General features: G+C 44.4%; 1 protein-coding gene across 41 annotated transcripts in view; it reads right to left on the bottom strand.

Annotated features, from left to right (window-relative positions):
- Window positions 1–12981, bottom strand: part of Map4k4 (mitogen-activated protein kinase kinase kinase kinase 4) — a 163572-nt gene that overhangs the window by 89618 nt on the left and 60973 nt on the right. For all 41 annotated transcript variants that reach the window (XM_087203791.1, XM_087203734.1, XM_087203737.1 and 38 more), the window contains one exon: window positions 1572–1628. In XM_087203791.1, coding sequence (XP_087059917.1) covers window positions 1572–1628 — 57 coding nt within the window. The remainder of the gene's footprint in view (window positions 1–1571; window positions 1629–12981) is intronic.

Here is a 12981-nt window from a genome sequence, read left to right as displayed (position 1 = left end):
CCACTCTTCCCTGTACTGTGCACGCTCATCTGCAGTGACCACGTGCCATGCCTCAACCGCAGAGCCAGGCTGAGGGCAGGTGGCCTCTGCACAGAAAGCCAGCCCTGGGAACTCCCCAGGAAGTGCAAGCCAGCAGTCCTCTGCTGGCCACAGCTCCTGTCAGGAGACCAGCAAGAAACTGTTTATAAAATCTCAGAGCTTACACTTAAAATGCAACCCACAAGTCTGCTGTAAACAACAACTGTGCTAATAAATCTTTGGAGACTGTGGTCTCCAGTGACACCATGTCCCCACACCACACAGCAGGACAGACCACTGCTCGAGTGCAGCTCGCAGGGCACTCTGTGAATGACCTCACCTGAGGTACTGAGAACTTTGGCTGCAGCACCGCCCTGAACACATGCTCCACGCTAAGCAGCAGAACCCAATGCCATACTCTTCTGCACATTCAACCAAGAAGCAGTAGTTTCTCCATTTTAAAAGCCTCTCGTATCCTCTCTGACAGAGAAAAGAGCACCAACACCTTATAAAATGCCTCATCCTTGAATATTTTTATTAAGGATCTACTAGTTGTCCTGTGGTCCAAAGACAACAATGTTTTCTGGTTCCAACTGACAATCACTTGCACTCAGCTGACCATGCTATCAGAGACCAGCAGAGGACACAGGGACACCTCTGTGCGCCACTGAATGGCACTCCTGAAGGAAGGTTAGCATTATTTCCCTCAGTAGACCCAGATTTGGGGAAACCACGGCTTGAATAAAAGGCACTCCAAATTCATAAAGCTGCTGGGCAACACTTTCCAGAATCTGTGAAATAACAATGTTGAACCCTATTCATAATTAGGCAAGCAACTATGAAAACATAAATTTCCTACAAAAATAATTTAAGTAAGATTTAGCTCTTTATAATCAATGGTTTTTTAAAATTTAAATGTGGCATCATGTATATAGGTACATAAATCCACACAGATTTACTTTTTTGCCTGGTTTAACTTCTCTTTCCCATCTAAAGCTGTACAGTAAATCCTCATGCGACCATTTCAAGAACTATTTTTTGCTACTAAATTTTGCCAACAAGCTGCTCAGCATTCTAGCAGATGTTTCTGTTTTTCAACCTCTGGGAACTTGGCTGGGTCTTTTTTATTCCCTAATGTTAAAAATAAAAGAAATGGCACAAATGTGGCCTAATACCTTAGAGAAACTGTCCCCCACCCCACACCCCTCATCTTCCCTACTCATGTGACCTCCAAGCTCCCTTCTTTCCATTAGACAAGCTGTTTCCAATTATGGCCCATTATGCTGGCCAAGGATGACATCACTTAGATGTGGATTTCGGGGGGCGGGGGGTATTTAAACCAAATGCTACTGAGTCTTGGTTACTTGAGGACCATCTGCAACAGTTTAAGTCACCTAGTCTGCTCTTGGACCTACTAACCCACAACATCACCTGGGGGCTGTTTGTTCCTGGGATCAGATTCTCCAAGCAGAACAATGCTCTCACATTACTGGGGTGGGAGTAGGGGTCCTTTTATGTAAGGATTTCTTTAAAAATGTGTGATCCCACCTTACCTCGGTGACATCCATAACTTTGATGGCTGCCAGCTGACCCGTTTTAACATGTCGGCCCTGAAAACCAGAGAAAAGGAGATCAGTCAGCAAAGATGTTTTGCAAGATCATTAGAACATAGTTAAGATTTCCAATAAATCGTCTCTCTTCTAGGCTTTCCTCTTATCAACCAAGGGTGGTGATGAAATTCTGTGCTCTCCAACACAACAATATCTTGTAATATAAATGAACCACACTTTTAAAACACGACAATTAGAACAAACAGATTTGATAAGCCATCAACTCCTTCCTTCTTTCACGGGTTTAATTTACATATCATCTCCAAAAAACTTAAAATGTGTTCATCTACACAGCAGACTGACCTTAAAATTTATTTCCTTAAAATTGCACATTAAAGAAAAACTATTTTTATGTCAAAAAATGGGTAACTGCAATTTTGCCCTGATGGACTCCCCAGCACTCATGCCTTGAATTTACAACCGTTATACTGAATCTTCTTTGAAACTGTCTGGCAATCCCAAGGTAAAGAGTTTAGGGATCAATGTATACTGAAGTACACTGAAAGACTGAGGGAAGCTAACTTTTTTTCCTGTGGCTATCCCGTAAGTCCTGACCTAGAACCTAAAACTTTGTAACCCACTTATATCACTAGATATTTCAAACAAATTAGTATCATTCTCACACCCAGATGAACAGTGGTGGTTTGGTTTCTACTGTTAGTGTTGTTCCCCTCTCCAATGCCCTCTGGTCATGTCTCAGGCCAGCAACTAAGAGCTACCCAGATATCTGACTATGACCTACTTAGGGACTTAGTAGAAATGCTCCTTCTGCAAATGCCAAACAGAAAGAATATCCATGTCTTTTCAAAGAGTCTGTCTCTCTTGTGGTCTCATGATGAAGAGTGACCTTACAATTTCAAACCTGGAAAAAAAGTCTGTTTATTCTGAAAAGCTTGTGTGGGAACTCAAGTTGCAACATAGACAAAGCAACCCCAAGTAAATGATACTGCATGACTAGTACACTCAGTCACTGTGACCTAACAACTCTCAGACTGGTGCATCTTGGGCCTCCTCTGTAATGGCAGGCAAAGGTGGCAGCCATTTCTTAGGGTTGTTGTATGTACTAACTGGGATGCAAATAGGCATGTGGTTGGTGGTCAAGCACAACCAGGAGTTTAGATGGACCTTGCTCCCTTCAATCCATGACAGCTCCTATGACTGTGGCTGGCCACACAACCATGAAGCCAAATTCTGATTTTCTTGAACCCAAGAAGAGAGAATGGAATACAAATATAGTAGTGTCTTAGTTACTTCGCTCTCATTGCTGAAACAAAATACCCAACACCCAAAGTTGTAGGAGGAAAAGTTTATTTAGCTCATAGTTTGTAGAGGTTTCAGTCCATAATTGTATGGCCCCCAGGCAGTGTGGCACATGGCAGAGGGGCATCACAGAGAAACAGTTCATGGCAGACAAAAGGTAGCAAAGCAAGCAAGCAAGGGACAAGACAAGCCTCTCTCTGTCCCTTATATTATATCCAGGCTACCAGAATTAGGGCAGTGCCAACCCAATCAATGGACTGATTCAGTAATCACACACCCTTAATCCTAGCATTGCACCATGAATCAGCCACGTACTCTAGATCCAGCCACCTCTGAAAAAGCCCCACCTGTATGACTGCATGAGGCTTTGACACAAGCCTTAACAAGTACGAAGTAATCCTCTGACACTTTTCCAGGTAAGGGGCACAAAGATGAGCTTCTAGGCATCCCATCGGCCCTCAAACCTCCTGGTCTTCCTGAAATGGGCCTATTTCCAAATTACCAAAGCCCACTGACAGCTGGTCTCTGGGTGGCAAAGTGTCAGAGTTGTCCTGGAGCCCTCTCTTTGTGAGAAGACAGATGTGCTGTGCCGTGCTCTGTTGTGCTGTGCTGGGGTGGGAAAGGGGGTATTGGTTCCTTAGTGTCTGACATGGTTAAGACTTAAAGTCCCTAAGGTCAAGAAAATCCACAGGTCTATAAAAATCCTCTCCAGATGTTTATTTAGTGGTATCTTTTTTCTTCCTCAAACAACGCAACATAAACAAAGCCTTCATGGGCTGGGGATTTAGCTCAGTGGTTCTGCCACCTGCCTCGAAAGCGCAAGGTCCAGAGTTCGATCCCCAGTACCAAAAATAAATAAATAAATAAACAAAGCCTTCAAGAGCAACCAGAAAATGACCTGATCTTCCTTCCATGGTTCAATTCAAGACCACAAATGTGTATTCTCGGGACCTAGCAGTTTGACAATGGCATAAAAGCTGAGATTTGTGAATTCACTCAGCATTTGCTTTATATAGAATGTAAGTTTTCCCGACTAAGGGATTATAAATCAAGACCTAATACAGAATCAATTATTTCTGTGACTAAGGCCAGACCATGCAAAGGCACTAATCTTCATTAACACATCCTAGGTCTCCAAACTAGCTCCATTTTAAATTTAAATTAGGAAATCTTCTAAGAATTCTGCTTCTTCTATTCTAAGGAGAAGAGATATTGGAAGGGGAAAAAAAAAAGAATATGGGATCCAGGCAGCTCTGGGCTCCCATTCCTCCTCTGCCCATCACTACATGTCCTTGGGAAAGCTGCTTAACTTTTCTGAGCTTCCTCAGGTTGCAGTGGGACCTGGTGTGTTCAGATGCCAGGTGCCCATACAGGAAGCATGGAAAGCCCTGGCCATCACGCCTGCACAAGCAAGACCTCCACATCCATCCCAGCAGAGGCCCACTTATCCCTGTCCTCTTCTCCCTAATCCAGGGTGCAACTATCTGGGACCTAGCAATTGAGGACTATGCCTAACTTCTGAAAGGCAAGACCAGTCTTAGAGGAGGTAGGGATACTAATCCAATATATTTCTCTAAGTTTTTAAAAAAGCAAACCGCCTAATTTAAAACAAGTAACAGCCTATCTGCTGAGATGGGCCATCTTTGTGAGATGGGCCATCTTTGTGACAAGGAACAAAAGTAGCCAACAGAAAACCTAAGGGAAAAACTGAAGCTGGAGCTGAAAGTGCTCAGCATTAATATGTACGTCAACTGTGCAGTAAGGAGGCTACAGCAGAGTTTTCCAAAGGTCAGGAATCTGTTATTTACTCAGCACGAGCCAAGAGAATACTGAGAGATTGTACTGATCCCCGCCACCAAGAGTGGAATACAACCTGGGGGGGTGGGGGTGGTGGTAGGGGATACCATGCCTCCTCAGGATCCTCTCAGAGTCCCTGGGATCTGACAGCTGGCCTTCCTCTGGACTGCTACTGAGAGAGCAGTCAAAGAAAAAATGCACTGCACTGTGCTAGGGATCTAAGGATACAGGAAAAGGGGTTATTCACTGAGTCTGAGGCTATACCTCCACTACATCATCTCATTTTAACCTCCACAATGTTTCTTCCTACCTTGAATAACATGATCACAATTTGTCACAGGATTCCAAATCTGGTGTGCTATGTCAATGAACACATCTAACTTATACAGGGAAGGATTCTGAACTTAATATTAAGAGTCTGTCTTTCCTTTGTGTCATCCATTGTCAAATACTTTGTCATATTAAATACGCATACCTAGGACCCATTTATGAACTCTATTCTTGTCCTGTTACCTACAGACAAGGTATCCTGTCTAGGGCTCTGAAATGCCAGATGGCAGGGATTAAAGGCTTGACACTTGCTTTACTTGTGGTGCACCATGTAAACATTAATGCATTTATAAGACATTTAATAATGAGAAGCTCCAGAATACTATTCACATGTATTTTCTCAACTGGTCCTGGAAAACCCTAGGAAGGCACCAAAGCAGGTCATTAACCTGTTCTACAGATGAAAAAATCCAACAGATTTTATTATTAAGTTATGAGCTCAAGGTAGAGTAGCAGCAGCATCCCTTCCATGACGATTATATAATAAAATGACCCCCCCACTGTTCCTTGCAACTCGTCAAATCCCTACTATCAAAATGTTTTGTTTTTAAAGAAACGGCTTGAATTATTTTCATTCTACACTTTAGACATAAAATGATCAAGATTTAAAATTTTCTCTCCACTAGTATCATTTCATCCAAGTCTGTCTCACAGTAACCACAATCACCCCCCTCTGCTGAGCAACCTTAGTGGCTTTTGACTCATTTTTAGTTTTTAAGTTTTAGGAAAATGAATGTTTCTTTTTTAAGAAGAAAACTATTGTTGGCAGAAGTTCAAGCTAAAGAAACTGGCCTATTTTTCAACTCTCCTTTGTCCTAACCAAGTCAAAATTGCCACCTTGCACTTGCAAATATGCAATGCATTTAGAACACATGGTCCAAGAAAAATCATGCCACATGGTTTTAAATTGCAGGGCACTGTGGCAGCCTGTCTGTCTGCCTCAATGAAGTCTGTTCCTGGCCCACAGATAGGAGCCTAGAGGCAGAGGAAAGAGCCTTCAAGGGAAGCTTTTAAATCTCCAGGGCAAAAAACAAACCAACCAAGAAGATGGAGATGTTTCCTAGCTTCTGAAATCACCTACTAGAACTAAGTGCCAGGTAGCTAAGTCACAGTTCATGTTGTAGGATATCTTTGCCTCAGCCCTGTAAGTATATTAAAATATAGCTGATGACTACATATGCCCAGTGAGAGGCAACTTCTGGGGGTCTTGTTCACATTAAGAGGGAATTTGGAAGAGGTGCACATGAACCCAACATTAGTGAAAGAACCCTTAAAGTTGGGAATCCATCCTAAAAACAGAGACCCTGAGCTGTGCCATACCAACTGTCCCAACAACAAATTCTACCACTCATCCTACAACATTCCCTCATTGAATGGTGCCACCACTTTGTGCCTTCTCAGGAAAGTACACTGTGATCTGGCAGCGATTCTGTCCACACAGCTTTACCTAAGCTGGCCTTCTTAGATCCTGCCCATCTTTACAGAGGGTGAGGGGTCATTCAGCCTGAGAGAACTAACAGACTATCGAAGAAGGAAGTTCCAGTATGCTTATGGCCCTGTGTGACACATAATTTAGGAATAACGAAGCTTTTCTTTCCTCAAGAGCCCAAAGGCATGCGTGTTCACAGTATAAAGCCCAGCTGGGCTGCAGAGACCTTGACAGTCCCTGGACAGGGGAGAGCAGAGACCAGGACAGCCCTGCCCAGCACTTAGACACTTGGTGAACAATGCAATGCAAGTTATCCTCATAACTAAAGCTTAGGGAGGTTAGATTAACCTAAACTTGTTCCTTATTCTAGGCCATGCACTATAAAACAGACATGACCACAATTACCACTGCCAAGTACACTATGCTACAAACAAATGCTTTCATTGATTATAATCAAACATGGCAACATGGTGACCAAAACCTAAAACACATTTTTCATCGCTGGACTGAACGTCCTATACTACAGAGATTCCTTGGGGAACCGGAAAGCATGTGTTCAGGACACATTCCTTGCCACCTGACCACAGCTCTCTGAAACTGATGACAGGCTTCCATTTGTGCTCACATTTATCTCTGATAAACTTTCCTTCCATAAATACCAGAGATCAAAATGTCACTTTATTTCTGCTGTGTTTAATCTGAAACAAGAACTTCTGAAGCCTTGTCTTGTCTGTGCAAAAGCCCTAGGTTCAATCCCCAACAATGAAAGGGGTGGGGGAAGAACTTCTGAAATTAACTGCCCCAAACTGACTTTACAGTTGGCTTAACAGCAAAACCTATTAAAGCAAATGTCAATGAGCTGAAGAATGACTATGTTCCCAAGACCCCAGGACCTGCTCTACCTTGACAGGGGATTACACAGGGCAACTGCCTTCAAGGAGTTTTGTGATTTAGAGGAGTGTTTAAATGTGCATGCACACACAGACACATACACACACACACACACACACACAAACACACACACAGCATCACATGGAGAAAACACCGTGCGTGCCCTATAATAGAAACATGACAGTGTGAGCAACTACTCTGTTTTGACAAGAAGGGCAAAGGGGCCTCTCGGGGAGATATCTGAAGACCAGCAAAGAACAGGGCACAGATCCCTCAAGATTTGAGCTGCAAAATATCCTTCCCAAATCCCAGGAGGGGACAGGCAAGCAGGAACAAGCCGGAGAAAGGGGGAGGGCACAATGATTCACTCAGGTCCAGATATGTCAGCAAACTGCATCACCCATGTGTGGGCAAGCAAGGACAAGAAGAGCCTGTCAATGTGCTGTGCCTGAACAGGAAGGTGCCGGTGTCCTCCACAGAGCTGGAAGGGATTCCACCCTGAGTGCAGTGCCTGTCAGGAAAGGAGAGCCAGCCCCATCTGGGAAGTTCTGTGTCTTCATCTTTGTCGTTTGACTTTTCAGTGGCATTCTGTTAGAGTGTTCACACTTTGGAATTAAGAAGCTTATGGGGGCGGGAGCAAGTCAAGTTCAGTAACTCATCCACACCCCAACAGGAGAGCTGTTTTAAGTTAGGTGCAAAAGTCCGTGACTTTTTAAACCAGTAACTAGTGATCTCTCAGGTTCTGTGAGTTGTGGGGAATCACTTCTCCAGGGCTGATGAAAGGGGCCAAACTCAAGCTCTCATACTGCTTTCAGACTATGTAGTGTATTAATTATGATGATATATGCTATGTATGGTCTTCACTGGGGGTTTGGTGTGTGAAGGTCAAGATTCCTAATGTGTAAATTCTAACAAATGTCAATTACATGTTCCATAAAAACACATAACTTAGAGGAATTCAAGAGCTCAAAGGAAAGGTGAAGCTTGTCAACAAAATAGATGATTTTACAGGCGCAGAAATAAACCTAGAGCAAGAACAACACACGCCTGGCATTCTCTCCCCAGCACATCTCACCACACTGCTCACGGTTCAACCTGAAAACTCCTATCCACTCCCCTTTTGGTGTTTCCTGATTTTCATAGCAAAGATGAAACCTGGGGGCTGTGTGGTTAGTGGCATGAGTTCAGCACTGGGCAATCTGCTGACCACTCTTTCCATCCGCCCCAAAGTCAAAGACCAGCTTGACTGGTTCTGCACGGTGAACCCCAAAACCACAAGCCTCCCTCATGAGTGCTCTTTTCCAGGAAGTGTCTGTGAAATATCCAAAATTATCAACAGGGGAGGACATTATTACCCAGACAGCACTCTGAGGCTAAGATAAGGATCTGAGTGTCTTTAACTCAGAAGGGAGACATTGCCAAGCACTCAGGGACAGCTTGGCTTCTGAGCCCCTCCCTACCAGAGGGCAGGAAGAAGGCAACGCAAGCCCAGGGACCTCAGTGACCTCCAGCACAGAGGCCAAGTATTTGAATATCTCATTCCTGTAACTAGTACTTCCAGGGACAGTCAACAGATGCCCACCCACTTCTCTCCCTTTCCACAGTCATGGCTGTGGATGAGCAGTAGACAAAGATACCACAGGAACACAGAAGTGCCATGAGATCAGAGGACTTGTGGTTTCACAAAAACAGTGCTTCTATTTGCGCAAGAGTTTAAAGTGAAAAGCCAAAATATAGACGTATAGCTTCCTTAGGAGGGAGCTACCTTATCTAGAACAGCATTCCCTTTAGAGAAAACTCTGTTGTGTAGATGAGAATAACACTCTTACCACATGGTAAGGCTTTACACAATGGTAAAGACTTTGCACAATGCTGCACCACTCATTTCCCAGTAATTGAGCCACCATTTTGCACAGCAGAGTTACCAGATAATTCAACATAAGATTCTGCACCATATCTTTTTTTAAAGGGGCCAATATGGATGGAAATCTTTCCAAACCATGAATTCCTGAGTACACTAAAGGTGCTTTTCTGGATGGGGAGGGAAATCATGATGAACATCAATTACAATCCAGTCCTTGCAATTAAGCTGAGAGCCTCAGGGAACATGATGTCAGGCAGTACAAAGAGAAGGCTAGTCATCTGGGCTCTGTCTGTGGTCCGTCACTCACAGTTGTGTTCCTGACAGGCTGGGGTGTGGGGGTTGCAGGCAGCAAGCTGGGTTCCAGTTAGATGTGCTATCGCTCATTGTGCCCTAAATCCCCTCAGTGTCAGAGAAGTGGAGACAGTCTGGATGGACATACAGTGAAATGACATATAGTGAAAGGCTGCAAAGACAAGAAACACTGCCACAAGAATTTAGGAGCAATTCCTTCAAAATGGGGAAGGGCAGACTTGGTTGGGCAGTGGCTCGGGTAGGAGAAAAGGACAGCTGCTTTTTAGAGACACCTGGTGAAAGTCCATCAGAAAGGACAACAGGGGCCGGGGATTTAGCTCAGTGGTGCCACCGCCTGCCTCGAAAGTACAAGGTCCTGAGTTCAATCCCTGGTACCAAAAAAAAAAAAAGAAAGAAAGGACAACAGGTGATGCCCTTTCCAATGGAGGCCACAGTCCTGTGGTCCAGACAACAAATCAAGCGTGAAGAAGAGGAGGACTCGCAAATGTAAAAGCACCAGAAAAAACAAGGAAGGATAAAGGTTTCATCAATAGCAACATATAAAACACTAGAACTTTCACATTTTGCAGGCAGCTATCACTAACATGTATTATCCATGGACAACTGCCTTCTCTTTCACTCACTTAAAAATCTCAACTGAGCCAGGCGTGGTTGCCCACACCTGTAATCCCAGCACTTGGGAGGCTTAGGCAGAAGAACCATGAGTTCGAGGCTAGCCTACACTACATAGTGAGGCCCATCTCAAAAAAAAATCCCAACTGAGTTTAAACTCAGCAATTTTAGTTTAAAATAGCAAAGGAATGTTTAATAGCATCTAAGAGATATGCCATTACATTCAGTAGCTGAGTAATGGGTTGATCTGGTGGTGCTCAACCTGGAATTCAACCACATGACTGCCTTGATACATTAGCGGTAAACACTCCTGAAGGTAGCTTAATCCAACATGAGACAGAAGGTCCTCTAATTGACCAATGGGACAAAGTTGCTCCGGCAAGACCATCAGTACTGGGCTGGGCCTCTGCTCCGAGCAGCCCTGGACCCCGGGACAGCAGCCATGGCTACACACCTACTGCCATGTAGGCAGAGCCACCACAGCACTGAAACCCAACAGCAAGACTCCAGAAGGCAGCAGACACAGAAAAGTTAGAGAATTTTCATAAAAAGGCATTTGCTGTGAGGCAACCACTGCTCCAGAGCAAAAAACAAAATACAGATTCTGTGGGATTCCCTCCCTTCCCCCAGGAAGTTTCTCCACATTTCTTCTTTGTGGCTTCACAATGCAGTCAATTTGAGAATTACAGCCATAATTCTAATACTGAAATATCACTTCAGATGTCAGCAAAGCGCTCCAAGTCAATCTGTATCATTCACTGGCTTAGATGAAAAAGTTGAATGTTTCAGACACAGATTAGAAAGCAAGGGATTAAGTGGTACAAGGGATTCAGATCCCCTTCTGGGCTGCTGACCCTCCCGTGGTCCCTTCCTGCTGACTACCAACTCAACTGTCAGTTAAGGCTTTCAAACCGCCCCTTCTTTCCCAGCACATCAGGACTCCAAAACAGCACTGCTTTTGAACCTGGATATATTTACACTCCTCATATAAAGTCAAACAAAGCAGGCTTGCATCTCCCTGAACTGTTTCTGAATGTAATTATAATCCCGCTTCTGAACCGACAATGCTGCTGCTGTTGCATTGCAGGCACTGGCAGAGTCTGGAGGACATAACTGTTCTCTTGGTGTTCTAGGAGGGCAGTGCTTGTTTTCCCGCTGGTATTCAAGTCTATATACAACTCTGAATTTGCCTGTGCTGAATATCCATGAGATATTTCATTCATTACGTATAACTGCATTATTGCTCCACTAAAAGGGGAGTGGATGATAAAGGGGGAAACCCTCCCTTACCAGGAATAATCCACTCATACCACCAGCTCAAGTTTTAAAAGTCAGAATCCTTTTATACAAACTCATGTCGTGCTCATCTAAACTTAAACTTGGTCAAAATGAAAAAAAAAAAAAAAGGTCTTGACTTGAAAAATATTTCCATAGAAAATAGGGAGCTCACCCTTTGAAACAGAAAATTCCCTTCTCAAAGCACCTTTTGTTAAAAATCAGGATGAACTAACTATGAGAAATCATATTATAAAAGCAGGCTGAGTTTTCCTCATTGTCATATAATCATTTCTTTTAAGCTGTACATATTCCTTGTTGCTTTCTCACAATAAGAATCACAGTGAGACACTTGGTAAGTAAATAAAGTAAAAGGGAGTTTTGGAGTGCTGCTCAACCTGAGTGGTGCTGAAGAAGCAAAGTCCTGGCCACTTCCCTCCCACTGGGATGAGAAGCAGTGGCAACAACTGTCCCTGCCTTCCCGTCACCCCACAAACCTCTCCCGGCCAAGGCAGGGGCAGCCAGGGCCACACTATGTGCTCCCTCTCCACAAGTGTTCCAGTGAGTACCTGTTTACCGCACCTTTCACAAGTGTACAAACACTACATAATACAGAAAGTCCTCGCTAAGAATTACAGAGATGAAAACATGCCCACTTCACAGAGGGGAAGGGGAAGCTCCAGGTGACAGAAAACCAGTCTGAGTTCCCACAGCTAGGAAGAGGCAGGGCGGACTCTGAGCCTTGTGTGTCTGCTTCAGAGCTCAGTGCTGACCACTGATTCAATCAGCACTTTCCTCATAGGCTCCAGTGACTTAAAGCTGAAGGCCTGTGCTCCAGAACCTGCTTCCACTGCAGCCCCTCAGTGACAATAGCCTGTTTGTTGTCACAGCAGACACAGAGCTGGGTTGTTAAAGCCAAGTGTCTTTAACTCAAAATGATTTGGGCCTCACCCAGATCTTCTGGATCAAATCCCCAGGTGTGGGGCCTGAGCATCTTAAGCTCCCCCATGAAACATTCAGAATACCCGCAACACGGCCCCATGGGAATAATGTGAGAAAGACTTGAGTGTCTAACACTGGGCCCCACACCCTCCAGGAAGAACTGTAAGCCTCCCAAACCAAGGACGCCCTGAATCCCATGGGACAGTGAGGGGCACATCCTGTGCAGCTAGTAAGACACACAATTATCTCCAGGACAAGTAACAGGGTTGGCCCAACACTGTGGGGGAGCCCAAGCAGCAAAGCCCCCAACAAAAACACGGAATGGTAAGGGACCCAGATGTCCTCCTGCCTCCTGCCCCGCTTTACTGGGTAACCATATGAATCTACTGTGCAAACAGGACACTAATAAAAAGTGTGCCACAGCAAGTATGAACCAACACTGCCTTAGGCCAACAGGAAGTACAGTCACCTTCCCTTCACCCAGCTGCAAGAATTTCTCCAAGGGGAAAAGTCTGAAACAGATGGCAAGTCACTAATTATCACATTCTAAATTCTCACTGCCAGCCCTTGCCCAGCCTGTACACAGCAGGTGATCAGCAAGTGGTTTTCCAGGGACTAATCAAGAGGCCACTAGTGCTTGC

This window comes from Heterocephalus glaber, unplaced genomic scaffold (assembly GCF_053883595.1).
Source record: "Heterocephalus glaber isolate CG9 unplaced genomic scaffold, H.glaber_assembly_v1.0 deba00000470, whole genome shotgun sequence".
In the NCBI taxonomy this organism is placed as follows: Eukaryota; Metazoa; Chordata; class Mammalia; order Rodentia; family Bathyergidae; genus Heterocephalus; species Heterocephalus glaber.
This window is presented reverse-complemented; position numbering and strand designations above follow the sequence as displayed.